Raw genomic sequence first — 23,750 nt, 5'->3', positions numbered from 1 at the left:
CTCAACTCCGAATGAGAGCAGCACAGCCATTGAGGCAGCAAAGGTCTCATCTCCCCATTTTCACAGGTGAAAGAAATAAGTGACTTGCCTGTGATAGGTACTTAAGGCAAAACTGAATCTATAACTTCCAACTTTCAGTGAAATACCACACCCCTAGCATAGACTCCTAATGAATAATAATTGCTCATATAACTTAATTCACTTGTTATGCTTAAAGCCATGTCTTACTGAATCCCTAATTTAAGAAAAATCAAAATGCAGGATTCCTGTGCTTCAGAAAAATCACACTAACAAATCACATGTCCTAGTTAATTCACAGCAGGAACCTTCAATGTTATTTTTCATCATCTTTCTTAATGAATCAAACCCTCACAATCATGTATTCTGATGCAGTAGGGGAAGTAAAAAACATTGAGGATACTTGATATACCTGAAATTTCAGTTCTAAGGTCTAAACAGAAACTCTGCCCACTTTAAATGTAAAATACGTTTGTAACTTTTTCAACTAAAAATACAAACTTTGCCACCAAAATGTTAGCATTTTATAGGCAAATACCCAAATTTCAGCAAAACAAACCAGGATTATTTATAAGTGCTGATATGCTCTCACTTTCTACTTTACGAAGAGAACTTTAGAACAGGAAATTCAGATGTACGCTAACATAAAACCGACATGAAGAGAACATACCACCAATATACAAGTTATATATTTTTTTCCAAAAGTTTAATGAAAAGAAGAAAAATCAAGTGCAATTTAACCACTTATTTATATATGCAAAAGAATAACCATGCATATTTGTAATCATGATTTGTATGTTTGCCTCTGGTATTGCCAACATATGCTGCTTAATCTTAAAACATTGTTCATCTACTGTATAAGACAACCTCTGACTAGGTTTAGATCAAGCCCAGTCTGGCATCAGGGAGAATTAATTATGGCATGTAACATGGACTCGAGACAAACAAAACGTACCTGTAAATAAGAGAAAGTGTGCAGCTCTTAACAAAGAGGAATGTGTCACCTTATATTACTAACAATCACCTTGCGTAGGTACCATAGTTATCCCCAATACTGAGAAGAGGCGTTGAAATAATTACTCAGGTCTTCTCAGAAACCTCTTATCAACAGCGCGTGTGAAGGATTTACAGCTTTGCGGAAGGCATTCCTAGCTGCTAGCTGTGGAAATTACTTGAGCCAACCACACCGAAGAGGAAGCACAGAACACAAGGTTTCCAGTACTGAAAGATAGTACCTTTCGCGTCAGTACATCTCCTAAGGCTTTCACCTCAGAAAACGAGACCAGTGAAAGTTTATTTTGTTTTATTATTGCCTGACAATAAATGAGTATCAGTTGCTACAACAGTTCATTTGATCTAGAATTTATTTGTGCATATACATAAAAAAAAAATCTCTTGTAGGGAAATGCAAAAAAAAACAAAGCTTGCGAGTTCTGTATCACACTAAGAAGCACTTTTCCACGCTAACATGATGCAGAAGGATGCGATATTGTGGCCTGCAGTACAAGAGTGGGAATTAGCTTTGCTGAGGGCTTTCTACCAGCTACAACTACAGACTCATCCTGCCTAGGTTTGTCATATCTGTCAACATGATCCTTTGGAAAATGAGGACAAGAGTGTCTGGAATCAAATCTATGAAACATACCGCACCCTCCAATTTTTATTTTTAAGGTATTTGGCACCTGCTCATTGCTGAGCTTCCTTTCTCATGCAACAGTGACCTCCCCCACCTCTCCTGACACAGGAAAAGATATTAATATATTAGTATATTAATGATATGTTAATACTAGATCTATTAATACTATGATAATACTATCACTGACTGAGATCGTGTGGTTTGTTGGTTTTTTCTGGGGGGAGAGGTGCGGGAGTGGCGTGTTACAGGCCTGCAAATACCCACCTTGCTCTTGTTGAATTTATCTAGTCCACTGAAGCTGCTGATGCAAGAAGTAGGGCTAATCATCAATTTGTACAAGCAACCTAGATGATTGCAATTAATTGCACACCAGAACTAAGCCACCTTTGCACCATTTGTTAGACTTCAGGGTGTTGGCAAAGCCAGAAGATGCTGCCTTTCAAGAGAGGTTGAATATCCCCTTTGCTCTCCCTACAAGCATGTAGGTAGGTAGTTACTCTGCATGCAATTAGTGCAGAGTTGCTGCTGCTGCTTTCCCCACACACTTACCACAATGCACTTGCTCCACCTGTTGTCCACTTGCATTTCTGCACATCCATCTATGATTGTAATCAGTGTAAGAGCAATTACTTCGTCTTCAGGGATAGTTATGGATCTTGACACCTGCTTGCTCACTCCTAGCTTAGCCAGTACCACTGCCTCCTGTAGAGATCCCAGAAAGCACAACCTGCAGCTAGGAACAGCCAGACAGTCGCAGATGTGAGCTGTATAGAGAACTAGCTCAGCTTTAACTACAGCACTGCATGAGCACACAATGACCAGGAGACTGACAGGCGTCTGTCAGAAAATATGACTTTATGAGGCAACTCCTCAAAGCACCCCCGGTTTAGCGGATGAGATTAATGGCAAACACATGATCTTCCCTTCCAGCACTACTGCTTCTGCTAGGTTAGGAGCAGGAACAAGGGCGCTTCCACTTCACAGCTTTGGCAGCAGCAGGGTCCCCCACAATGTTCAGTTGTGCTGCTTGATCCTAACAGCAAGAAGTGACTGACAGGGAAGGTTGCACTTCAGCATTTGCTGCCACTGGGGCTCAGACTTTCTCTACAAGAGAGAGTTTTCTCATCCAGTTAATACATACTAGTACTTTTCTTTCATGCAAGTGCCAGACAAAAAGCACAGAAAAGCTGATGTACAATGTTGAGTGAGCTGGAAGAAAAAAACAAAGTGATATTATGGTAGACAGGATCTCTAATGCCAGAGGTCCCCACAGCCGCTTCCCCTGGAGTCTGACAATTGCTGTATCCACATTGCCACGAGAGTTGTGGTCAATACCCCCTTTCAAAACCAGCAAGCAGACATGATCTTCAGGCCACTTTATTACTGCAAGCTCAGCTTTACAGCACAGCAGTATCTACAGCACAGCAGTATCTACAGTCTGGCATCTGCTGCCCTCCCCCGCTCTGTCAGCATAACTTGAAGAGCAAGAATAGAGCCTCTTCCTCCTCCCTGCTTCCTTCTGGGGGGTGGGAGACACAACAGGACTGCTAAATTCTGCTGGAACAGCCCTGAGAAGGCCTGGGAGCTAAATAAGTTCTTACACTCCTGTCACAGACAGCCTGCCAAAAGGACACTGAAGTTGTCACGTAATGTGAAAGTCAAGCTCCCTTTTGCATTCATCCCTAGAACCTTTGGCCACTATAACAGAAGGAAAACGCAGCACTCCCTGTTTTACACAGCTCTCAAGGGGGAAGGCTTACTTCTCCCCAAACCTCAGCAGTCCCCATTTGAATCCCTGGGGTTTGTTTCCACCATAGCTCAGAGCTTTGAGCAGCAGCAGCACTGTTGACACCACAGGTGTTTTGGTTTTTTTTTTGCTGCTGGTGGGAATTTAAGGCTGAGGAAAGGTTGTGGCCAACACAGAAGACAGACAAAGCAATTGCCAAGTGCCATTTGTTGTGAACTTTGCAAGGTGGCAGCTCTGAAACAAAATGACAGCAAACTTGGGGAGGCGGAACTGGATTGGTTTGGCATTCAGTTCTCATCAATGCCAGAGACTAAAAAAAGCTGTGTAAATTTTGAAAACGTGACTGAACAGGCTGTCTCCTCACCCTGTGCAGCCTCCAAGTTGGCCACAGCAACTCTTTCACACTCTAACTTTGAATAAGAAGGCAGGTAGGACTCAGCCAAGCCAGTCTTTAGATATAGTCTTTTCCCAACACAGGAAAGAGCAGGCATAACTCAGGAAGAGTTTGAGGTATAAGTAAGGCAGAGTTTAACCAAGGCAGAGCAAAGTACAAAAGGTGATTGGTGTGGAGGGCAAAGGATGTGGGGAATCTGTTTTAACATCCATACACATTCAATTAGTTGGCAGCACTACCACACCAACTCAAAAACATTAAATAGCAGTATGCAAATAGCTGACAGGTTTGCTCTATTCCCCACTCTTAATACCATCCTAAGACTAGCTTTTAAAAGGTCATTTTCTTCAGTACACTTCTGCTTTAAGCCACAGCTGCATCTTCCCCATTTCTACCTGAATGTTCCACCTGTGAGGCCTCTACTGCCTCCCAGTGCAATACATAAGGCCTTCCGCATGAAGATCAACAGCAGATCAAAGCAGCCCCCTGCACTTTTCACTGGAGTCAGAACTGTGCTTGACATCAGTCTTTTGGAGAGTGAAGGAGCTGGCTTCATGTCCAGAAGCTACAATTTTAGGCACACCATCAAATAATAGTGATTACAAAAAGCAAACATGGACAGTGAACATTTGTTTCGCTCCAGTGCTCTGGAACTAATTATGTTTAACTTGCTATTCCTATGCAAATGTCCCCATCGTTTCAAACAGGTATGTGTTCCCTTCCAGACAGACTTCTTCACACATAAAGATGAGGCAGTGTTTGCTTTAACTATTTTTATCCAACTGACCGCATGATATGGGATCAAGTACTGCTTGATATGAGCTCCAGGCCCCTGAAGGTCACAGCTTTATTTACCTATCCATCCTAGAAAGGTGGCAAAGTGGAAGGCATTAGAAGAAAGAGACTGAATCAAAGTTAAGTTCTATTTCAGGTGAATTTATTGAGTTATAAAGAACCTCTCAGCTCTACCATATTTACAAAAGGTTTTCAAAAGTTATTCTACAGCTATTACTGCTATTGAACCACAAGTTAAAAATACATAAGTAAATCCAATCAACCACATCCATGGCATCCATTGCAGTGACACTGGTTACCTCTACAGGACTTCAAGGCGTACTCAAACATGCAGAAGAGTGTTTTCCAACCACTGATTTATAAAGCCAGCAGCAGCAAGATTCTCAGTTCTTCTAATGTAGCTATGCCTGAAGAGCAGGCATCCTTCCTGATGCAACTGTTGAAAGCTGGTTTCTTTTCAATACAGATGTTTTATGAATCAAATTTAATTACAAGGCTATTCAGAAACAAGTACTACAAGGTGTTAAAATAATCTTAAAGAGTACAATGAAATCCCCAGTTGGTTCCACCTGATACTTTTGGGAGGTGGTATTGCTGCCAGATGTACATGTAAAATCCTGGCATCACAACCAAAGCAAATGAAGTTCAACCTCCCAGGGCACTATCACTATTCCTGTCTTGATAAGCACTGCAGAAACAGTGCTACCTGAAAACATCACTGTTCTTTTCTTACCACCCATGGATCTGGAAAGGCTGTTTTCAATCAACTACATCCAGCTGCAGAAATAAATATAAATGCTCTTCACAATGATCCACCTTCCCATTCCCCAGTGCACTCTCAGAGAAGATCAAACATCAATGCTCTCTTCTGTTAGAGAATGTCCCAGTTCAGCTGACTTTGTTTTCACATATACTCCCAGCTGTTTCAAGCCCTCAAGAAATCCTACATTACAATACCACAATGCCAAAAGGATACAGGCACTCACAGCCATGCTCTGTAAGCTCACACATCCTGATGTATGCAGTTCCCACTGATGACACGTGGCTAGGTTTGCCTTGGTAATGATTCTACAAGGAATTTCACTTGGTAAAAAGATTTCATACATTATTGAATGTTTGGGGAAACATTCATCACTTCAGTGCCAGTGGTCCTCCCACATGGCATTGACAGGTGAATGTTTTCTGATCAACAATGCAGCTCTACAAGACTGACTCAAAGTATCAATTAAGATGAGTAACTATGCACAGAAAGCTAAAAACCCAGAAAGAAGTCAACCAGTGTCACAAATCTAGTAGCAGGAAAGCTGCTAACAGGGTTTCAGAGAAAAAATGAATATCCTGACTTGTACAAAAAAAGGCAACCTACCAGCTTTATGTTCATTGCCATCTTTATGTTTAAGAAGAAACAAGTAGTTTGTTCCTATTGCAAGGGCTACAAAATAAAACAAGTGAAGCCCAAGCATTGTTCAGGTAAGAGAAGCTACAATCTAGCCAAGAAGTCTTTCATGGAGTACACGCTACGCTAAGGTGAGCTGGTATCTGATCCAGAAAGGCTCCCTCCATATAGCAGGGAGATTGTTAGAAGCACAACACCATCACACTGCTCTCCTCAAAGAGCAGGAGCATCTTCACACTTACAAAGCAAGCTACAAAACTGCTCACTACAAAGGAGCTACTCTAGGATTTCTAAAGTGGTTATACCATCATACCAAAGAAATTCTCATCAGCTTCTTGGATTTGTAGCTGGGCCATGCTGAGGACACATTCAGCTCATACTGCATATACAAGTGCCACCCATGCTGGTAACTGAGATCAGAATTCAGATGCTCAAATGTTGAGACATTGACTCAGACCTAAATATAAGTAACAATAGTTTCACATTTGCAAGTGAAACCAGAACTACCCTGCCTGAACACTGTACTACACCCAACAACAGTGAACCACTCACGCCTAGCACCAAGCAAAGAAGCAAGGTCACTGTAGGAATCCAGCTATGACTGTGAGGAAAGCTTCATAAGAAACTACTTCCAAGCACTGCAGCATAACCTTCCCTGCTAAGCTTGATAGCTGTATGAGCTGCCCACAGTAACACACCTTACACATCTCACCCATCACGTCCTGCCCTCCAGAGAAATCAGTACAAACAATGCCACAGCTGTATCACTATGGGACAGATTTATCTGTTCCTTGCAACTCAGGAAAGTTTGGAGAGGGGTTTCATACATGAAGTTTCACTGAGGTAAACATGAATCATTCTAACTGATCAAGTCTCTAGTACATGTTATTTATGTTTCAAAGCTATTCAGGTTGCTCATTAAGGACTAAGTTATCATTTAAACATAGAGCAGGAAAACTTGTACTTAGTCTGTGGTTAGTCTGAGTTGAATCTCATTGCTGCCATCTGCAAAATGCAGTCATGCTAGGCTTTACAAAGATGGTGAAAGAGGGATATCTTCTAGATTCCTCAAAAAATTGAAGCATAGTGTAGTAAGGAGAATTGTGATAGCTGTAACGGTCCAAACACCATTACAAAATTCACCTCTGGACCCTGAACAGGCCTTGGGAGACCTCCAAAGGAAAGAGGGTTGAAAGTGTTCTGAAGGACTGCCACAGCCATTGACAAAGAATCATACTGGGTTACTGTTACTTGACACCACTCTGTCAGTGAAGTGTTAGTGCCTGTAACAACCTGGACTTAATTAGTCCAATAAGCTGGTGCTGTACAGCGCTTTTCCCCTTAACAGATCAGCTCTAGTTATGGGTAGATGGCAATATCATATTAGGGGGCCTTCCTCAATTCTAGAACTAGGGCAGACTGCCCCACAAGTTTCCATTACCCAAATGATCTCTTGATTTCATTTTTCAGTATCCATAACCTCATGTTGAGATTTCAATTCCAGTTTCTGAAAGGCAGACGGTTCATCTGCCAACCTGAGACTCAATTATCTCTTCCAATTACTTAGTGCTTGAAATTGAGACTTTCACACAGTGCAACCTAGCAGTCATACAGAAGTCACTACCATACACTTTGAAAATAATTGTGTTCATCAGTAGGATTTTACTTCTCAGTAGATTTTACTTTCCCTTGATCTTCCACTTTTTTGATGGCAGCTTGGATAGCTTCCTGATCACCAAGAAACTGGTGAGGGCCCAGGGGATGCAGATTCTCATCAAGTTCGAGAAGTATGGGCACACCAGTGGGGAGAGTAACATTCATGATGTCCTCATCGGAAATGCCTGCCAAAGAAAAAAACAGTTACAGCTAGTGAACACGTTCTTAATTGCATATGTGCTCAGCCTTATTTCCAATATTAACCCGTCTCAAAACGATCAAGAACTGTTTCCAGCCTCCAGCAGCACCAGCAGCTGCTGAAGGGTCAATTCCCAGCGAGACCCCAGCTTGGTTAGCATTTTAAGAACAGCTACAGGAGGGAATTTCTGACAAGCCAAAGACAATTACCTCGTTTTCTCATCTACATGTGAACTGAACAGGAAGAAACTGCCCTTTAATATATGGCACTGGGGACACAGGCTCTCCTCTACATCTTCACAATTCATACACCACAGTTGGAGAGATTATAGTCTACATGTTATTCCAACATAAAGCCCTCTGATAATTAACCAATACAGCTATCTTTAAAGACACAGGATACAGTTAGTTTGCATGAGAAGCCGTTGGAGAATTTAGGAGAAAATCTTAAATCAGTATTTAAGTCTCCCAGTGTAGGGATCACTGCTCACACCTGATTTCTCAAAAGCATGCTTATGACTGTTTGACTACAGTATTACCACCAGAATTACTAGATCAGGATACCCATTTCCACTTTCATATGAAGGAAAGAGGAAGAGAAGGAAGTCAAATTATACAACTTAATGAAACAGAAATGCAGGAAAACTAAAGATAAGCTATACCTGTGGAGAAAACTCCATGCATTTTCTGGGGCTCCAATCTCAATGAAACCTCTGATTATGTTGACATCAAGCACAAGTCTAAAGCATCCAAGTGAATTTTGAGACCAAGCCTCTAGTAAAATTTTAAAGAGTTTAAATGTTTGCATTAAAGAGAAATGACTGGAGACATTGCTCCTGATGACATCAACTTTCTTCTGTCCAGAATTGAAGAATATCAGTATTTCCCCTTCCATCTCTGCTTTAAGAAGCACTTGAGGTCTCAGCCTGCCTGCTGTTGAGAAGTAGGACACCTTCAAGTAATTCATGCTTACAAAAAGCACACAGGCTTCTAAAAAACAATGACTCCATATAAACTAAAGGACAAGAAAACATTCTCTTGAGCAGCTGACAAAACAGGTGGCTCTCTGAACACATGGGTGTAAATTTACCAGTAATTTTCACATTAAGTAAAAGAGCAGAGCCAACACATTAAGAGAAAAACAAAATCTAGCCACTCAGCAACAGTGGTATGACAGCAGGTCAGAAAAAACAAGTAATCAGGAGGTGACAATCATTTTATGCCACCACCCTGAGACTACACAAAACTTTTGCAGTGACCTCTTCTTGTTTTGGTTAGACCAAGCACTTAGTTTAGCTGCAGATCAGCTGTTTCAGAAGGAAATGGAGCAAGAAACAGATAAACCCTTGCAAAAAGCTCCTTGTTTTGTATTGAGCCATCAGTTCATCAAGAAAGTCACATACTCTGCCAGTTGAATCGATCCCTGTATACAAGGGTAAATTCACCTGTTATAAGGAGCAGAATCCCAGGCCTACATAACAGCACCAAGGAGCATCTACAGTTTTGTAACCATGCGCAATGGGAAAGTCCATTTACCAGGCACAAGCATTTTGCTCAAGGACTTTGGTTTGCAAAACAAGCAGCCAAGCTGTCTGAGATCTTATTTTCAGGATTCTTAAACACAGATTTTAACATATGTCACCATGTATCCACACAAAAAATCTGGCCCTAGGAAGTGTTCTGCCCACCTCTCATTCAGCCTCCCAGACTAAACCATCCAGATTTAAACAAAGCAGATGAAGTCATACAGGAGAATTTAGGCAAACCACAATGCGGTCAGCTGCCAGGATATTTAAAGGTTTCCTCTAAATCTGGATTAAATAAAAGTGGCTGTTGCTACACAGACCCAGAAATGCATTTTACCTTTGTAGCAAACACAGCGACCACACCAGAGACAACTAGTATGGATGTACAAATAAGAAGTACAGCCTGGGATAAACAAGTTGTGGCAAGAATGTTGGCTTTCTCACTGGGATTTTTCCTCCAGTGGAAGCATTGCCTCACGGGCAGAAGGCTGGAGCTCTGGGTTGAGACGGATGAAAAGCCTGAAGAACCAATAGTGTCCTGCTGCTTTATTTCAGCATTGTTACTCTATTTGTATAGCACTTCTGCCCAGCCAGAGAGATGTTGATCAGGCTTGACACAAGCAAGCAAAATGCCCAGAGAACACCCCCTAGCAGGCTAGGAAGACAGTAAGAGATCACATCTTACACTCTGGCCATTCCAAGAGCAAGCTAAACTGCTATCTGGTTACTTCATGTGCTTTAACTATAGCACAGTGACCTTTTCCTGCATTTCACTTGACCTGGCCTGTGTTACAACTGCATCCAATCTCATACACGAAGAAGAGTGAAGTGAGGACAAGAATTCAACTGCTGGCTACAAGGTGCAACAGGAAATGAGACCACTGAAGCAACAACACTCTTCCCTCTAGTGTAATACTAAAGCCTAAGTATCCTTCAGCAGGGCTGAGTCCATGCTGCTGGAAGCAGATTTTCCCCCAAAGAGGTTTAATCATTCCTAAGGAAGTAATCATGAGAACAAACACTACCAAAGTACTCAGGGAGCCTTCTTTAGGACCCCAGATAAAATGCTGACTGGTCAACTGCATTTTTCAAGTGGACATTCTCCATGTTCTCTTGAGCACCTCTTAAACATTGGTTCTTTATTAGCTGTACAGCAGGAAGCAATTAGGTACATGATCATAAGAATTTGTTACAGCACTTAAAGATTTGACAAATGTCACATTCAGAGCTATTCCAGCTCACTTAAACTTCATTTAACTGAACTGGATGACCAAACAGGCTGCTACTTTAAGGTGTGAAGTACACAGGGGGAGACTTCCATTGGTAGACAGTCCTTCAGTATTAACTTCACAGATCTACTACAAAGTACATTTCTCCACAAATCTCTTCGAGCTTCAAAGTTCACTTGTATCTTGTAGCTCTGAAGTACTAGCACTCTGGCAAGTCCTGCAGAGGCAAACCCCATGGGGCTTAAGTTAAAGCACCTACAGCCAACTCCCACAAGAGATGGTTCAGCTTCTCCCACCCTCCCTCCCTCCCTGCATGTTCTTCCCTAGTCTTCCTCCCATTCTTATGGTCAGAGCAACAAAAGAAGCACAACATAGTTTGAAGAGCTGGTCAAAGACCTTGACTAGAAGTTGGCTGAATGGCTGAGCTCTGAGGGTGGAGACCAGTGGTCTAAAGACTAATTGATGACCAGTAACTAATGGTGTACCCCCAGGATGGGTCCAGGCCTGTTCAACATCAGTAATAATCTGGATGGTGGGGCAAAAAATGTACCACCAGATGACAAAACCTGAAGGAGCAGCTGATAAACCAGAAGGTCTTGTTGCCACCCAGAGGAACCTCAACAGACTGAAGTGGGCCAGCAGAAGCTCGTCGAGTCCCACAAGGAGAAGTGCAGAGCCCTGCCCCTGGGCAGGAACAGCCCCAGGCACCAGGACATGCTGGGGGCCGCCCAGCTGGAAAGCAGCTTGGCAGAAGAGGGCCTGGGGGTCCTGGTGGGCACCAACTGAACATGAGCCAGCAACGTGCCCTTGGCTAACACTAAGCTGGGCTGCATTAGGCAGAGCATTGCCAGCAGGTCAGGGAGGTGAGCCTTCTCTACTCAGCACTGGTGAGGCCACACACAGTTCACTGCTAGGCTACCCAGCACAAGACACATGGAGATACTGGAGAGAGTCCAAGGAAGGGCCACAGATATGGTTAAAGGACTGAAGAATCCCGTCTCTCCTCTGATGGATGGAAGAGAGTGGTGCAACTATTTAGCCTGGAGAACGGAAGGCTCAGAGAGGATCTTATTGACATACATAAACACCTGAAGGGAGGGCGTAAAGACAGAGCCAGGCTCTTTTCAGTGGTGCCCAGCACCAGGACACTGAAGGTTGTCTGAACACTGGGAAGCATTTTACTGTGCAGGTGCTGGAACACTGGCACAGGTTGCCCAGAGAGGCTGTGGAGTCCCCCTCCTTGGAAATCTTCAAAAGCCACATACACGTGGCCCTGGGCAGCCTGCTGTAGGTACCCCTGCTTGAGCAGGGGGCTGGACCAGATGACTTTCAGGGTCCCTTGCAACTCAAGCCATTCCATGAACATCTTTTGATAACAGCAACACCCCTCCTTCCTTGCTTGTTAGCTACACTTGAGGACAGATGATTCATCTAGCAGATGAAAATTCATCTACAATGGTATTGCTCTAGAACTGCTTTGTATTTGAGATCCAGATCAGGTCCTTGCATCCTTCCCACAATCTTAATGAAAATATTGAAGCTTTAGTCTAAAGTTAAATACCCAGGACCTGATGCTGCCCTCCTTAAAGGGGTGCCAGCCGCATGCAGGCTGACAGAGGACCTAGCTTCAGTGAAGTAGCAGAAGTAGGTTGTGTTATAATCTAGCTCTTGATCTTTACAGGATCTAATCTCACTGTGCAGACTTGGGGAACAAGAGGTGGGCTACTACCATTGCTGCAGCATATTATCGACATGTTTCACCCTTACATCTGCCAAGCTTTTCTCCTATGTCATTACAAAATGAGATCCTGATCATGGCCTGAATTTGACAGGGGTCATTACTGAGGCCAATCCCATGAGATAGATCCATGTTTTTTCTTACACTACAGTATTCTCATGCAGTAGAGGAGTCACAGCCTGCCTTAAACTCCTCAAGCAGTCACAGATTAGATCTGATACCAACAGCATTAGCTGCCAGCTATGCCATTAGGGTGAAAAAGGCCCACAGTCCTTCAGCAGTGACCCAGGCCACACTACCACAGCCAGGAACTCACAGCAACACTGTGACCAACAATTCTGAGCATGCAACTCTGGAGCCTACCAGCATACACCTTGTTCTTGGACAGGGCTTCGGCAAAAGACCCCATCTCTGGCTGAAGCACTGTTCAGAGTCCCTCAAGCAAGAGGCCTGATACGCTAATATTACTGCCTTTCTGTCAGGTAGTGCGCTATGATGAACTCTTCCCTTTACTAGCCTAAGTTTGTGGAAAAGATCACCACCTTCTCACAAATGTGCCCCAAACCAGTCTGCTCAAGAAGACGTGACTCCACAGGTCCTCCTCACACTCCAGCTTTGGAAGTCACTAACAACTGGTCTCCGAAGCCATGCCCTCGCAGCTCCAGATCTGGGTCAGGCTGTTCCAACCTTCCTGTACTACCCGCAGGCACTTGCCACGCTCTTCCCTGAGCAGACTCAGCCACCAGCAGGGCAGAAAGCTACCCACTCCTTGCTGGTTTTGCCAGTTTAGAGGCAAAGCTAACTCAAAAGTGCCCAACAAGCTCACAAGAAAAACAGGAGCACAGCCAGAGAGTGGGATGATGCCACTCCTTTGCCAACTTAATTGGCAATGATTACTAGCATCATCACACAGATCACCTGCAGATGATGCAAAGATGAATATTCTGAAAGGACTAGACAAGCCTAGTTACTGCAACTGGGATCTGTCACCAATGCTGTATCTTTGTGACACATCACAGCCATGTGTCTGTCTCCTTGGTGGCATTTATCATATTCACAGGGCTTTTACCTACAAGGACCACTGCCCAGCATCCTCACCGGAGGCCACCAGCACCCTCTGGGAGAGGTCACTCAGCCCACAGGGACCAAACAGCAAGCTCTGAGAGCAGCTGCTGTTTCTGATCCGAGTGCATACAACATGACCATCCAGTTGCTTTTTTTTTTTGTTAAATACTGTTTTCAGCAAGGCTACAGCAATTTTACTTTTAAATATCACATGGAAACTGTGACAGATCCCACAGACATCTCACTTACCCTACTGAGGTCTACCCTGAGCACTGAGAAAACAAACAAAGTCCAAACCTACAATCAAAGTCTTGTTCGCCTGACATTCCGCTGCTCTGATGATTTTTGTGTGCAAGTGGAAAACAGCCGCTTTTTCAATTAACAAAAACATTCTGATTCAGGAAACTGAATGCCTGTTTTGAAAAAAACACTTTGAAATAGGGACTTCAAGGATAACTTGCAAAACCTTTGAGAAAAGACATGAAGTTTCACCTCAAAACAACTGGAATTATTTCATCAACTCAAATTGAGTGAAAATATTTATTGCCATTTAAAGCTTGAGCTACAGCTTCCACAATTAACTTGTTACTAAGATACCCAAGCAGTCATTTATGACTGCTGCTTGAAGAATTTGAAGCCCCTTTCCTCAGTGCCCCAAAAACAAAGCTCCAGTGAAGACAAAGGAGCCTAGGCACTTCCCACAGGTGTAAGACAGTTTGTTATAAAAAGCCCCCACAAAATAAAGCCCACTCCACAATGGGTGCTACAAGTACAGCAGGCTAACAAACTTTAAAGACTGTTGGATGAGGTCCAGCTCCAGCAAGGCTCCAGAGCAGCTCACAACCTTTCAGGAGAAAAAAGAGAAAAATCATGAAAACAGACAAGGCATCTCTTATCTAACTAGACATAGATTGGAGATAGGCAAAAATGCAGGTGGCAATATCGGGTCTTAAAGGTCTGCTCACGCCACCCTTCAGGACAGCTCTGCAGCAATCCAGATCCCCACTGCTTAGGGCAGAGAAGAGCCAGCACATCTCTTGCAATTGCTCCTGTGTGGGAGCTGAGGTAGCTGATAGACAGTCCTTGGTGAAGAGAACTAGATCCTCTGCCAAGGATTCCTCACATTTAACTATGCAGGCATGCACTGGGAGGGATGAGGTATGGTCCATACAGAAAAGTCTGCTTTGTTTGGTTGTTTTCTCCTTTGCAGTTGTAATGTGGGCAGCTCTTAAGGAATTGCACCTAATTTAGGATGTCCACAGAAAAGCTTTGCAGCTGGCTCTAACCTACTACTCTCACTGATCTCAAAGAGAAAAGGAAACCAGGCACATTTTAAAATAACCTTTACCAGTTGCTGATGCTGTCCTCTCTAGTTTAGGTACGTAACTGCATGAAGAGTTGCCCAGGGTTTCCGCAGAAAGTGGCATCTCACACCTAGACAGCTTGGCCAGCATGGCTTCCTGCACTGCTTCAGTTCTTAGGGGGCAGGGCGGGGACACTGGTTGGGAGTCCTCCTGTCCCTTTATCCCCTCTATTTTTAAATCATTTCACATATGGACAGCCATCCTGACCACATCAGTGGAACCAGCTGAACCAGCCTTCCTCCTGCATCCGAGGGATCTGTACCCCAGACAGAATTCACTGCCTCCGTAGTTCTGGAAGCCACCTGGGTGTGCTTATCCTCTGGGCTTTTGACTCCCACTACAGCATCAGCTGCACTGACTGTTCCAGCATGCCTGCATGCAAAACATGCCTTACAGAGTCAGAGCTATGAAGGTACATGGAATTTAGAGCTAGAGAAAACTGAGTGGGCACAATCCAGTTTGCAAATATTCACAGTTATATCCCTAGCAGACTGCTCTCATGCACACGGTAGTCGCTAAATTCTACGCTGCCCATAGAGAAATACATACACTTCCTTCCAGTTCAGGTTTGCTTATACTAGAAGCCATGTTATTATAAAGAGGTGGGAGAGAAGGAATAATCTAGCAAAAAATAAATCACTTTCTTTCCAGGTCCCAAATAATCAACCTTATGCTAAGCTACTAGCTTAGCTGTTGACTGGCAGGCATTTTCTATATCTGGAAATATTACAGTACATTCATAAGCTTTAGCAAGTACCTACTTCCTACGGAACTCCCTGTCACAGAAGCTTTTAAGAATCACCAGGATTGAATCCTTAGAAGAAGGAACACCACAATAAAGTCAAGAACACATCCTGCAACACAAGACAGCTTTTTTCACCATGTTAAAGCAATGCTTGTTTAATAAACAGATTATGACTTCAACCCTTCTGGCAAAACAGCTGAATAAATGCAAAAAACAGTCTGAAGAGTTTGTCTAGACTAACCACAAAGTTAGTCTGAATACACTTGTTTAAAATGAGCAGCGAAAAGAGAGGGAAGTGCGGCGCTCTTCAACTATGTTAACCCAACTGATTCTTCCCACCTCTCTTCAGCCCCTAGTTTGAGTCCTGTTCCAGTAGGTGAACTTTTCACTCTCCTTGTAGACCACAGACATTAAACGTTACATTGTCCAGATGAGCAATACACTACAGAGAAAAATGCAGAACTCCATGCAGGTGTGTAAGGGGAAGAGGGGAAGGCTAAGAGGAAGACCCTTACCTTCCACGTGCTTGAGCAGTGCCCTGCTGCTGTTGCCGTGAGCAGATATAAGGATCATTTTGCCACTTTTGAGTTCTGGCACTATCTTTTCATTCCAGTAGGGAAGGAGTCTATCAAGCACATCTTTCAGACTTTCAGCCTTCGGAAGATTATCCTGGGAGACATCACCACATTTATACCGGCGGTCATTGTAGATCTCTTCATAGTAGGGATGAGATTCAGTTATGGGAGGTGGGGTAACATCATAGCTTCTCCTCCAGATTTTCACTTGCTCTTCCCCATGATTCAGAGCCATCTCTGCTCTGTTGAGACCAATCAGCGCACCATAGTGGCGCTCATTCAGTCGCCATGAGCTCTGAATGGGGACCCACTCCTGGCCCATCTCTTCCAGAATCAGCCATGCAGTCTGGATGGAGCGCCTGAGTACAGAGGTGAAGACAAGGTCAAACTCAAAGCCCAGGGCTTTAAGGTGTTTGCCGCAGTTCTGAGCTTCCCTTATCCCATCACTGCTCAGCTTCTGGTCCACCCAGCTGCAGAAGCGATTCTCCTTGTTCCAGGCTCCTTCCCCATGTCTTAGGAGAACAAGCTTGTACTTAGCCATGGTGGTTGCAGCTTGGCACAGATGAACACAGGTCTGGCATCTAGCAATGAGGCATCTGGGCATAGATGAGACACAAACACAACCCACAGATAACGCATTACAAGTATTAATATGGCAGCAAAGAGCAGACAACTATCAGGATCAAAACAACCGAAGACTAATGTCTGATGAGTATGTTTTTACCTGTAAGGTCTGCTGGATTTGAATTCCTTTCCACCCTTGCATGTGAGGAAAAGCATCATCCTCCATGCAGCTTGCTGGGACAAGCCCACTTACCCAATTGATTAGTGGTAGATTTGCACAAGGTATTCCTGCCCACGGATTTCCACCAAGTGCTTAAATAGAGCCTCATTCAACAGCAGTGGCTCCCAATCAGAGAAGCAGACCTCACTCTGTGGTGACTCATGAAATTAGGGGCAAGACATGGAGCCAAAGGTTGAGAGCGGCCCAGGCCCACACCAGCTCCAAGGGAATACAGGCACACAGACACCAACTGTGAGACTCAGCAATTGGAGAGAGCCACCACAGAAGCTTATTAGCTTTCTCAAATGAGATTTGACCATAATTATGCTCCACATAACTTGTTTCCTCACATTTTCTCCCCAGCATTCCTCATCTGCTAGTCTCTGCTTTATTTTTCTCCGGGCTACCTCCTCAACCATTCCTCCACACTCAAATGCCACAAGAGAATCCTAGGATGCGATGCACAGCTAGTGAGCCCTCATCTCATGGAGCCCAGAACTCATTTCACAATGTATTCCATCCCTCTGCCTGACTTTAAAGCCCATTTTCCACTTCTGTTCTTACAGGCTGGGATTTATGATTCTACTTTTTCCCCATAGGTAAAACTGGCATTTTGTCTTCAATAAATACAGCTACACATCCATGAGGTCAAACAGCACCTTTCTCTATTTCAGCTGACTATAGAACAGGAATTCTGGGTTGTCTTCCATGGGTGCTAAACTGTGACCTAACTTACGACTGGATTCCCAGAAATTAAATATTTATGTAATATTTATAAATCAGTTGGAGCTGCTTCAGTCACACTCCATGTGGCTCAAATTCAGGCCCATCTGTAGTATGAGTTAAACCCACACAGCCTGGGTTTTGGGAAGCACCCACTACAATATCAGCATTCATTTTTACCAAACACTTTCAAAAAGCATATAGAGAAATTGAATTCATTACAGCCAACATCAAAGTATTGAGGCCAACAGCATCTTAAGCTCTCCTTTACACCCACAATCACAGAAAAATCTAGGTTGGAAAAGACCTTCAAAAGAATCCAGCTACCAGCCTGACCCCATCAAGTCCCATCACTGACCTACACCCCTCACATTAAGACACCTCTTAAATACCTCCAGAAGTGGCAACTCCACTTCCTTGGGCAGTCTGTTCCCATAACTGACCACCCTGTCTGAGGATCTTCCTGATGTCCAGTCTAAATCTCCTCTGGAATAACCCGAGATGGTTTCCTCGTGTCCTATCACTTGTCACTTGACAGACCAACACCCTCACTGCAGCCTCCATTCAGTAGTTGTAGAGAGTGATGAGGTCTCCCTCTGCCTCCTCTTCTCCAGTTCCCTCAGCCACTCATTAAATCTTGCTTTCTGGTCCCTCAGCAGCACTGAGTACAGAGGAACAGTCACTTCACTGGTCCTGCTGGCCACACCACTGCTGATGCAGGCCAGGACAATCTTGGCCTTCTTGGCCACCCGGGCATGCTGCTGGCTCACATTCAGCCAGCTGTTGACCAGCACGCCCAGGTCCTCCTCTGCCATTCTTCCCCAGGCCTGTACCACTGCATCAGGTTAGGACGCAAGTACAGAACCCAGCACGGAGCCTCGCTGAAGGTCCTGTTCTCGGATGTGGCCCATTGATCCAGCCGATCCAGATCCCTCTGCAAAGCCTTCCTGCCCTCAAGCAGATCCACACTCCCACCTAACCTGATGCTGTCTGCAAACTTACTGAGGGTGGATTTGGTCCCCTCATGCTTATCATTGAGGAAAGTGTTAAACAAGACTGAGGCCTAGAAAACAGCCCTGGTGAACAGTCATCAGCTGGCTTGAACTCCATTTGCTGTGGCTTTGATTTCTTCACCCTATACACCCATCCAAGCCATACACAGCCAGTTTCTCCAGCAGAGCACTGTAGTAAGTGGTGTCAAATGCTTTACTACAAGCCAGGTAAACACCACCCACAGCCTTTCCCTCACCTACTAAGCAGGTCATCTTGTCTCAGAAGGAGATCAGGTTAGTCAGGCAGGACCTGCCCTTCATGAACACATGCTGCCTCTTTTTGATCACTCAGTTGTCCCATACATGCCATGCAATGGCATTCGAGATGATCTGCTCCATAACCTTCCCCAGCAATGAGGTCACACTGTAATTCCCTGGATCCTCCTTTCTCGGAGTCACATTTGCTAACTTCCAGTCAACTTGGACCTCCCCAGTTAGCCAGAACTGCTAATAAGTTACTGAAAGAGCCTTGGAAAGCACCTCCACCAGCTCCTTCAGTACCCTTGGATGAATTCCACCCAGCCCCAGACTTAAAAACATTCAAAGATGTAGTAGGTCACCCCATTGGATTATAGGAATTATTACTCATCTCTTTCCCTGTCAGTCTTCCAACTGAGGAGGCTGGGTACCCTGGGAACAACTGGCCTTTCTAATAAAAACTAAGGCAAAAAAAAGCATTAAGTACCCCAACCTTATCTTTCATCACTAACTTTCCCCTCACATCCAATAAAGTATGGAGATTCTCCTTAATCCTCCTTTTGTTGTTGATATAATAAGAGCATTTAATTGTCTTTTACTGCACTAGCCAAACTGAGTTCCAGCCGGGCTTCAGCCTAATTTTCACCCTGTGCAGCTTGACAATAGTTCTACAGTTCTCCTGTGTTGCCCATCCCTTTTTCCAGAGTACACGAACTTTTTCGTGTTCAGTTCCAGAAGCTCTGTTCAGCCATACTGGTCTTCTCCCCCACCAGCCTGCCTTTTCCCTGACTCCCAACCAGACTCAACCCTTTCATCACCACCACTCAGCTCCACGCAGCCAAGGCATTCCCTAACATACAGGGCTACCCCACCTCCTCTCCTTCCCTATCTCTCCTAAAGAACCCCAAAACACCCACCCCACCTATCTCCAGACAGGCAAGCCATCCCACCACATCTCACTGAGGCCAATGATAGCACAGCCCTGAGACTGAACTAAAACTTCCAGTTCCCCTTATTTCCCTTGCCACATGCATTCAAGCAGAAGCACTTAAGCTTGGTTCCTAATGAAACTTTTATTTGATGGAGTGGCTGACATTCCTTTGTGCTGCTCTTCAGGCACTCTGCTGCTGGTCTGACCCCTTCCTTGGCTCTGGGCATCCATTGCTGGCACTGGCATCAAACGACTGAGTCAGTGGATTGAGCCACCTGTGCTCCAGAGGCTCTTAGAGATGCTCCAAGGGCTCTGTAGTCCTCTGTGATATACCTTGGACTGCTTGACGGTGTCGTTGGTGCCCACATTAAAACAACAATGGACAGTGATCTGTGGGTTGTACAAGGCTCAGCAGTTTCTTGGCAACAGCCCTAATAAAAGCCCCATCGGCAAACCTCCTGCAAGTAGGTCAGATCAACAAATAGCCACTCCTGATCCCCGCAGAAGAAAGTTCCCTACTACTATCATCCATCTCCGTTTCTTGGTTGGACGGGTCATTATAGAGTGAACAGACCAAGCTGGCTCAGTCAACACCCACATCTCCCTTGACATGACGGCTCCTCCTCTGCAGTCCAGTGGTTCTGCGAGGGCAGAACATAGGCAACAGGGGAAGTCTCTTCCTCCTGCTGCTCTTTGCTGTAACAAGCTTCCATTGCTGTTTTTTTTCAGTTTCACTCCCTTCTCTAAGGGCTTGAAGGCAAGTTTCTGACTGAGTTTTCTGCAGATGACACATGGAACCACCTAACTCCCCCTCAGCTTTCCTGATATCGCAGCCTTCTCAGCACCTCCTGCAGGAGGCCCTCTACCCAGAGACACATTTTGCAGGCAGGTTTGCTGCCCACCCCACCAAAAGGGAAAGGTCTGGGCACTGCCTGCAGTCTGAGCTGCACGCTGCAGCCTGTCTCTCCAGCCGCTCTGTCTGGGTGGAAGTATCAAGCAACTCTGGGGGAGGTGGAGGAAACCCCAGATGGAGCTGCAGCCTTTACCCTCAGTCAAGTGCCCACCACTGTGTCCAGACAACTGCGACCCTGCAAGTGCCAGTAAATACACAGGATGCCACACTTCCCTTGTGCGTGTTTGCGGTCACTAGCACACCCCAGAGCTGCCTATTCTTCAAGTGGTAGCTTTCACAACCCATGCAAGGGTTTCCAGGAGGTCACTCCACTACCCTGGGGCTTCCCCAGCTCAAGAAATCACCCTGGTCCAGCACCCAAACTGACCAGCTCCAGAGCAACATGCCTCACCATGCGAGGAAAGGACATACATTGCACAAGCACACCATGCAACAGCTTCCAACTACTGGGACAGCTCAAAGGCTTTGTGAAGCTAAGGGCTACCAGAGTTTTACATAATATCAGCAGGTGTTGTCTGATAGACAACAGACCGTTGGTAAATACAAGATAAAGTCTGATCTCACAGAGAAGAGGCTTGAGTTTTATGTAGCACAAGGAGCATCTCAGTTTAAATCCCTTGCATGTCCTGCTTTTTCCACTCAGCCATCAATTGCACACTATGCAAAGAAATCAACTTATATTAAGATGTAGCTGTCATGTTCCTATCAGTCAGACATAGTAGTGAACCATACCTTATAAGATACCAGCTTTACAACAAGAACTACAGACAGCACTTCCATCCAGAGCCAAGGTACCTTCTCCAACAGCCCACAGGTACCATTAAAAGTTGCGGCATCCACAGCAAGAGCTAAATAAAACACAGCCCCCTAGAAAGCTGCAAATACCTCTCTGTTCAGATCAACCATATTATCCACAAGAACAAATCAAGTCAGTTGCAACATCATGTTAAGATTTAGTACAAAAAAACAAGATCCAACAATAAAGGAGATGCACCTGCTCACACACATTCAGGTACTTTGGGTCCAGAAAAAGCAGCTCAGTGAATTTAACAAAGAAAAGCCTTATACAAAGACCTAGGACCATCTGAGGACTATAAACTCCAGCTCAGGAGATTGAGAACTCCTGAAGGATTGAGAATCACCACCCTTCAGAAAGGGCTGGCAGTCACGGGGCTGACTGAACATCAGCAGACTTACGGAAGCGTTTAGCTACACAGCCTGAGAGCGAGGCACAGGAACAACCCTACTCACCTTCCCTACGGCAAAGGGACAGCCCCCACAGATCCCAGCAGACTCGACAGCTGCTCTGCTTTTCACAGGGCCCCCAGGCACCGGGCTGTTGCCTGCAGGAGGAGCACACACCGACCGCTCGCGCAGGGGAGCCACAGGCGGCTATGCCATGCCAGCCACCGCTTGCCTTCGGGGCTGTACGAAAGCAGAGCGCACCCCACACACGGGGCCGCACCGGAGCCCCCGGCCTGCCCCCTCACGGAGCCCCCCGACCGTTAGCCGCCCCCTCAGGCCGTGTAACGGCCGCCTTACCCGCAGGAGGGAGGGGGGCAGCGGCCCGCCCGTACCGCCTCAACCGCGCCCCACAGCAGCACCCCCAACCCCGGCCGCCCTCCTCCCGCCGCTGAGCAGTTGCCCCCCGAGCTCTTCTATAAACCCCCGGCGTCCGCGCGCCCGTGACGCCGGGGAGGGAGCGGAGGGCGCGATTGGGCGGCCCGGCGGATGAGCGGCGCCCACAGCCAATCGGAGCGCGCCCGTGGGCGCGGCCGCGGGAGGGCGGGGCGGCGGGGCGGGAGGTCACCTGTGCCGGAAGCGGCGGCCAGGGCGGGCGGGCGGCGGGCGGCCCCGCGGCCAGCACGGGGGGAGGGGCGGGGCGGGGCTTCCCTGAGGGGTGGGCTCGGGCCTGGAGCACGCCCAGGGTTGGGGCGGCCACGGCCCGTGGGCAGCGTGTGCCAGGGACTCACCGCCCGTGGGGGGAGAGCTTCCCCCGGCGTCTCGTCTAAAGCTCCCCTCCAGTAGTTCGAAGCCATCCCCCCCGTGTTCTGTCACTGTCTGGCCAAGCAAAAAGTCCGGCATGTGTTTTATAAGCCCCCTTTAAGTACTGAAAAGACACAACGAGGTCTCCCCGGAGCCTTCCCTTCTCCAGGCTGAACAACCCCAGCTCCCTCAGCCTGTCTCCATAGGAGGGGTGCTCCAGCCCTCTGATCAGCCCCGTGGCCTCCTCTGGGCCCACTCCCACAGGTCCATGTCCTTCTGGTGCTGGGGGTCCCAGAGCTGGACGCAGGGCTCCAGGTGGGGCCTCGCAGAGCAGAGCAGAGGGGCAGAATCCTCTCCCTCCGCTGCTGGCCACCCCTCTGTTGATGGCGCCCAGGACACAGTTGGCCTTCTGTCCACCACCCCTCGGCTCCACCTGGTGAAGAGGAAGGCTGGTGCTCCATGTTGTGTGATCGCACACCTGCCATCACCCTGCCTGCCCTGGATCACACCCGACGCCTCGTGCACCAACGTGCACAGTTCTGGAGGTGGGTCCGTGGGTCCAGCACGGGCAAACCAACCGATGGAGCCTATGAGGTAAAGAGGCAGAGATACTAGAGAAAAATAGGTATTCCTGAGCCTGAGGACCTCAGTATCTATGGGCTGTACTTCAGTGGGTAAGAATGCAATTAACAGAAAGATGCGTTACAGGCCAATATGCAGTCACAGCCACAGGACACAAGCCAGGACCTCCACGGCCATTAAATGCATAATCTTATTACCGCTACTCTTTGAACAAGATCGTTTCATTAGCATGGCAAAAGCAGCCAAGTGACTCTGATTCGCATTTCAAACTACACAAGGACCGACAGTCCAAGCCATATCCTGTTCCCGACTTCTTGCAGACAGCTACGCTCCTTTGGCAGCAATTATCTCGTGGACCAGCTGGGCTGTGTTTTTCAGGGTCTCTGCTCTGGAACCCTTCCAGGCCGTAGCAGATGCTTTTCACTGGAATGTTTATTGCAGAAGCAGCAGCTTAGGGAACTCCTTTCCTCAACACACAAGCTTCTGCTTGGGCACCAGA

At 46.1% G+C, this 23,750-nt stretch overlaps 1 protein-coding gene across 14 annotated transcripts in view; it reads right to left on the bottom strand.

Annotated features, from left to right (window-relative positions):
- Positions 1 to 4,710: 4,710 nt before the first annotated feature.
- Positions 4,711 to 23,750, bottom strand: part of BPGM (bisphosphoglycerate mutase) — a 35,894-nt gene continuing 16,854 nt past the window's right edge. The window contains exons 1-5 of one of the 14 annotated variants that reach the window (XM_080600516.1): positions 22,494 to 22,511; positions 21,935 to 22,026; positions 16,023 to 16,678; positions 8,503 to 8,773; positions 7,675 to 7,827 (exon numbers count right to left, since the gene is read on the bottom strand). In XM_080600516.1, coding sequence (XP_080456642.1) covers positions 7,815 to 7,827; positions 8,503 to 8,773; positions 16,023 to 16,623 — 885 coding nt within the window. In that variant the 5' untranslated portion in view covers positions 16,624 to 16,678; positions 21,935 to 22,026; positions 22,494 to 22,511 and the 3' untranslated portion in view covers positions 7,675 to 7,814. Of the gene's footprint in view, positions 7,828 to 8,502; positions 8,774 to 13,924; positions 14,243 to 15,523; positions 15,617 to 16,022; positions 16,679 to 21,934; positions 22,184 to 22,225; positions 22,372 to 22,493; positions 22,518 to 23,750 lie in introns of those variants that run through there. The other 13 variants (XM_080600515.1, XM_080600514.1, XM_080600521.1 and 10 more) reach the window with 13 other exon arrangements.

This window comes from Anser brachyrhynchus (genome assembly GCF_964034855.1).
Source record: "Anser brachyrhynchus genome assembly, chromosome: 1".
Classification (NCBI taxonomy): Eukaryota; Metazoa; Chordata; class Aves; order Anseriformes; family Anatidae; genus Anser; species Anser brachyrhynchus.
This window is presented reverse-complemented; position numbering and strand designations above follow the sequence as displayed.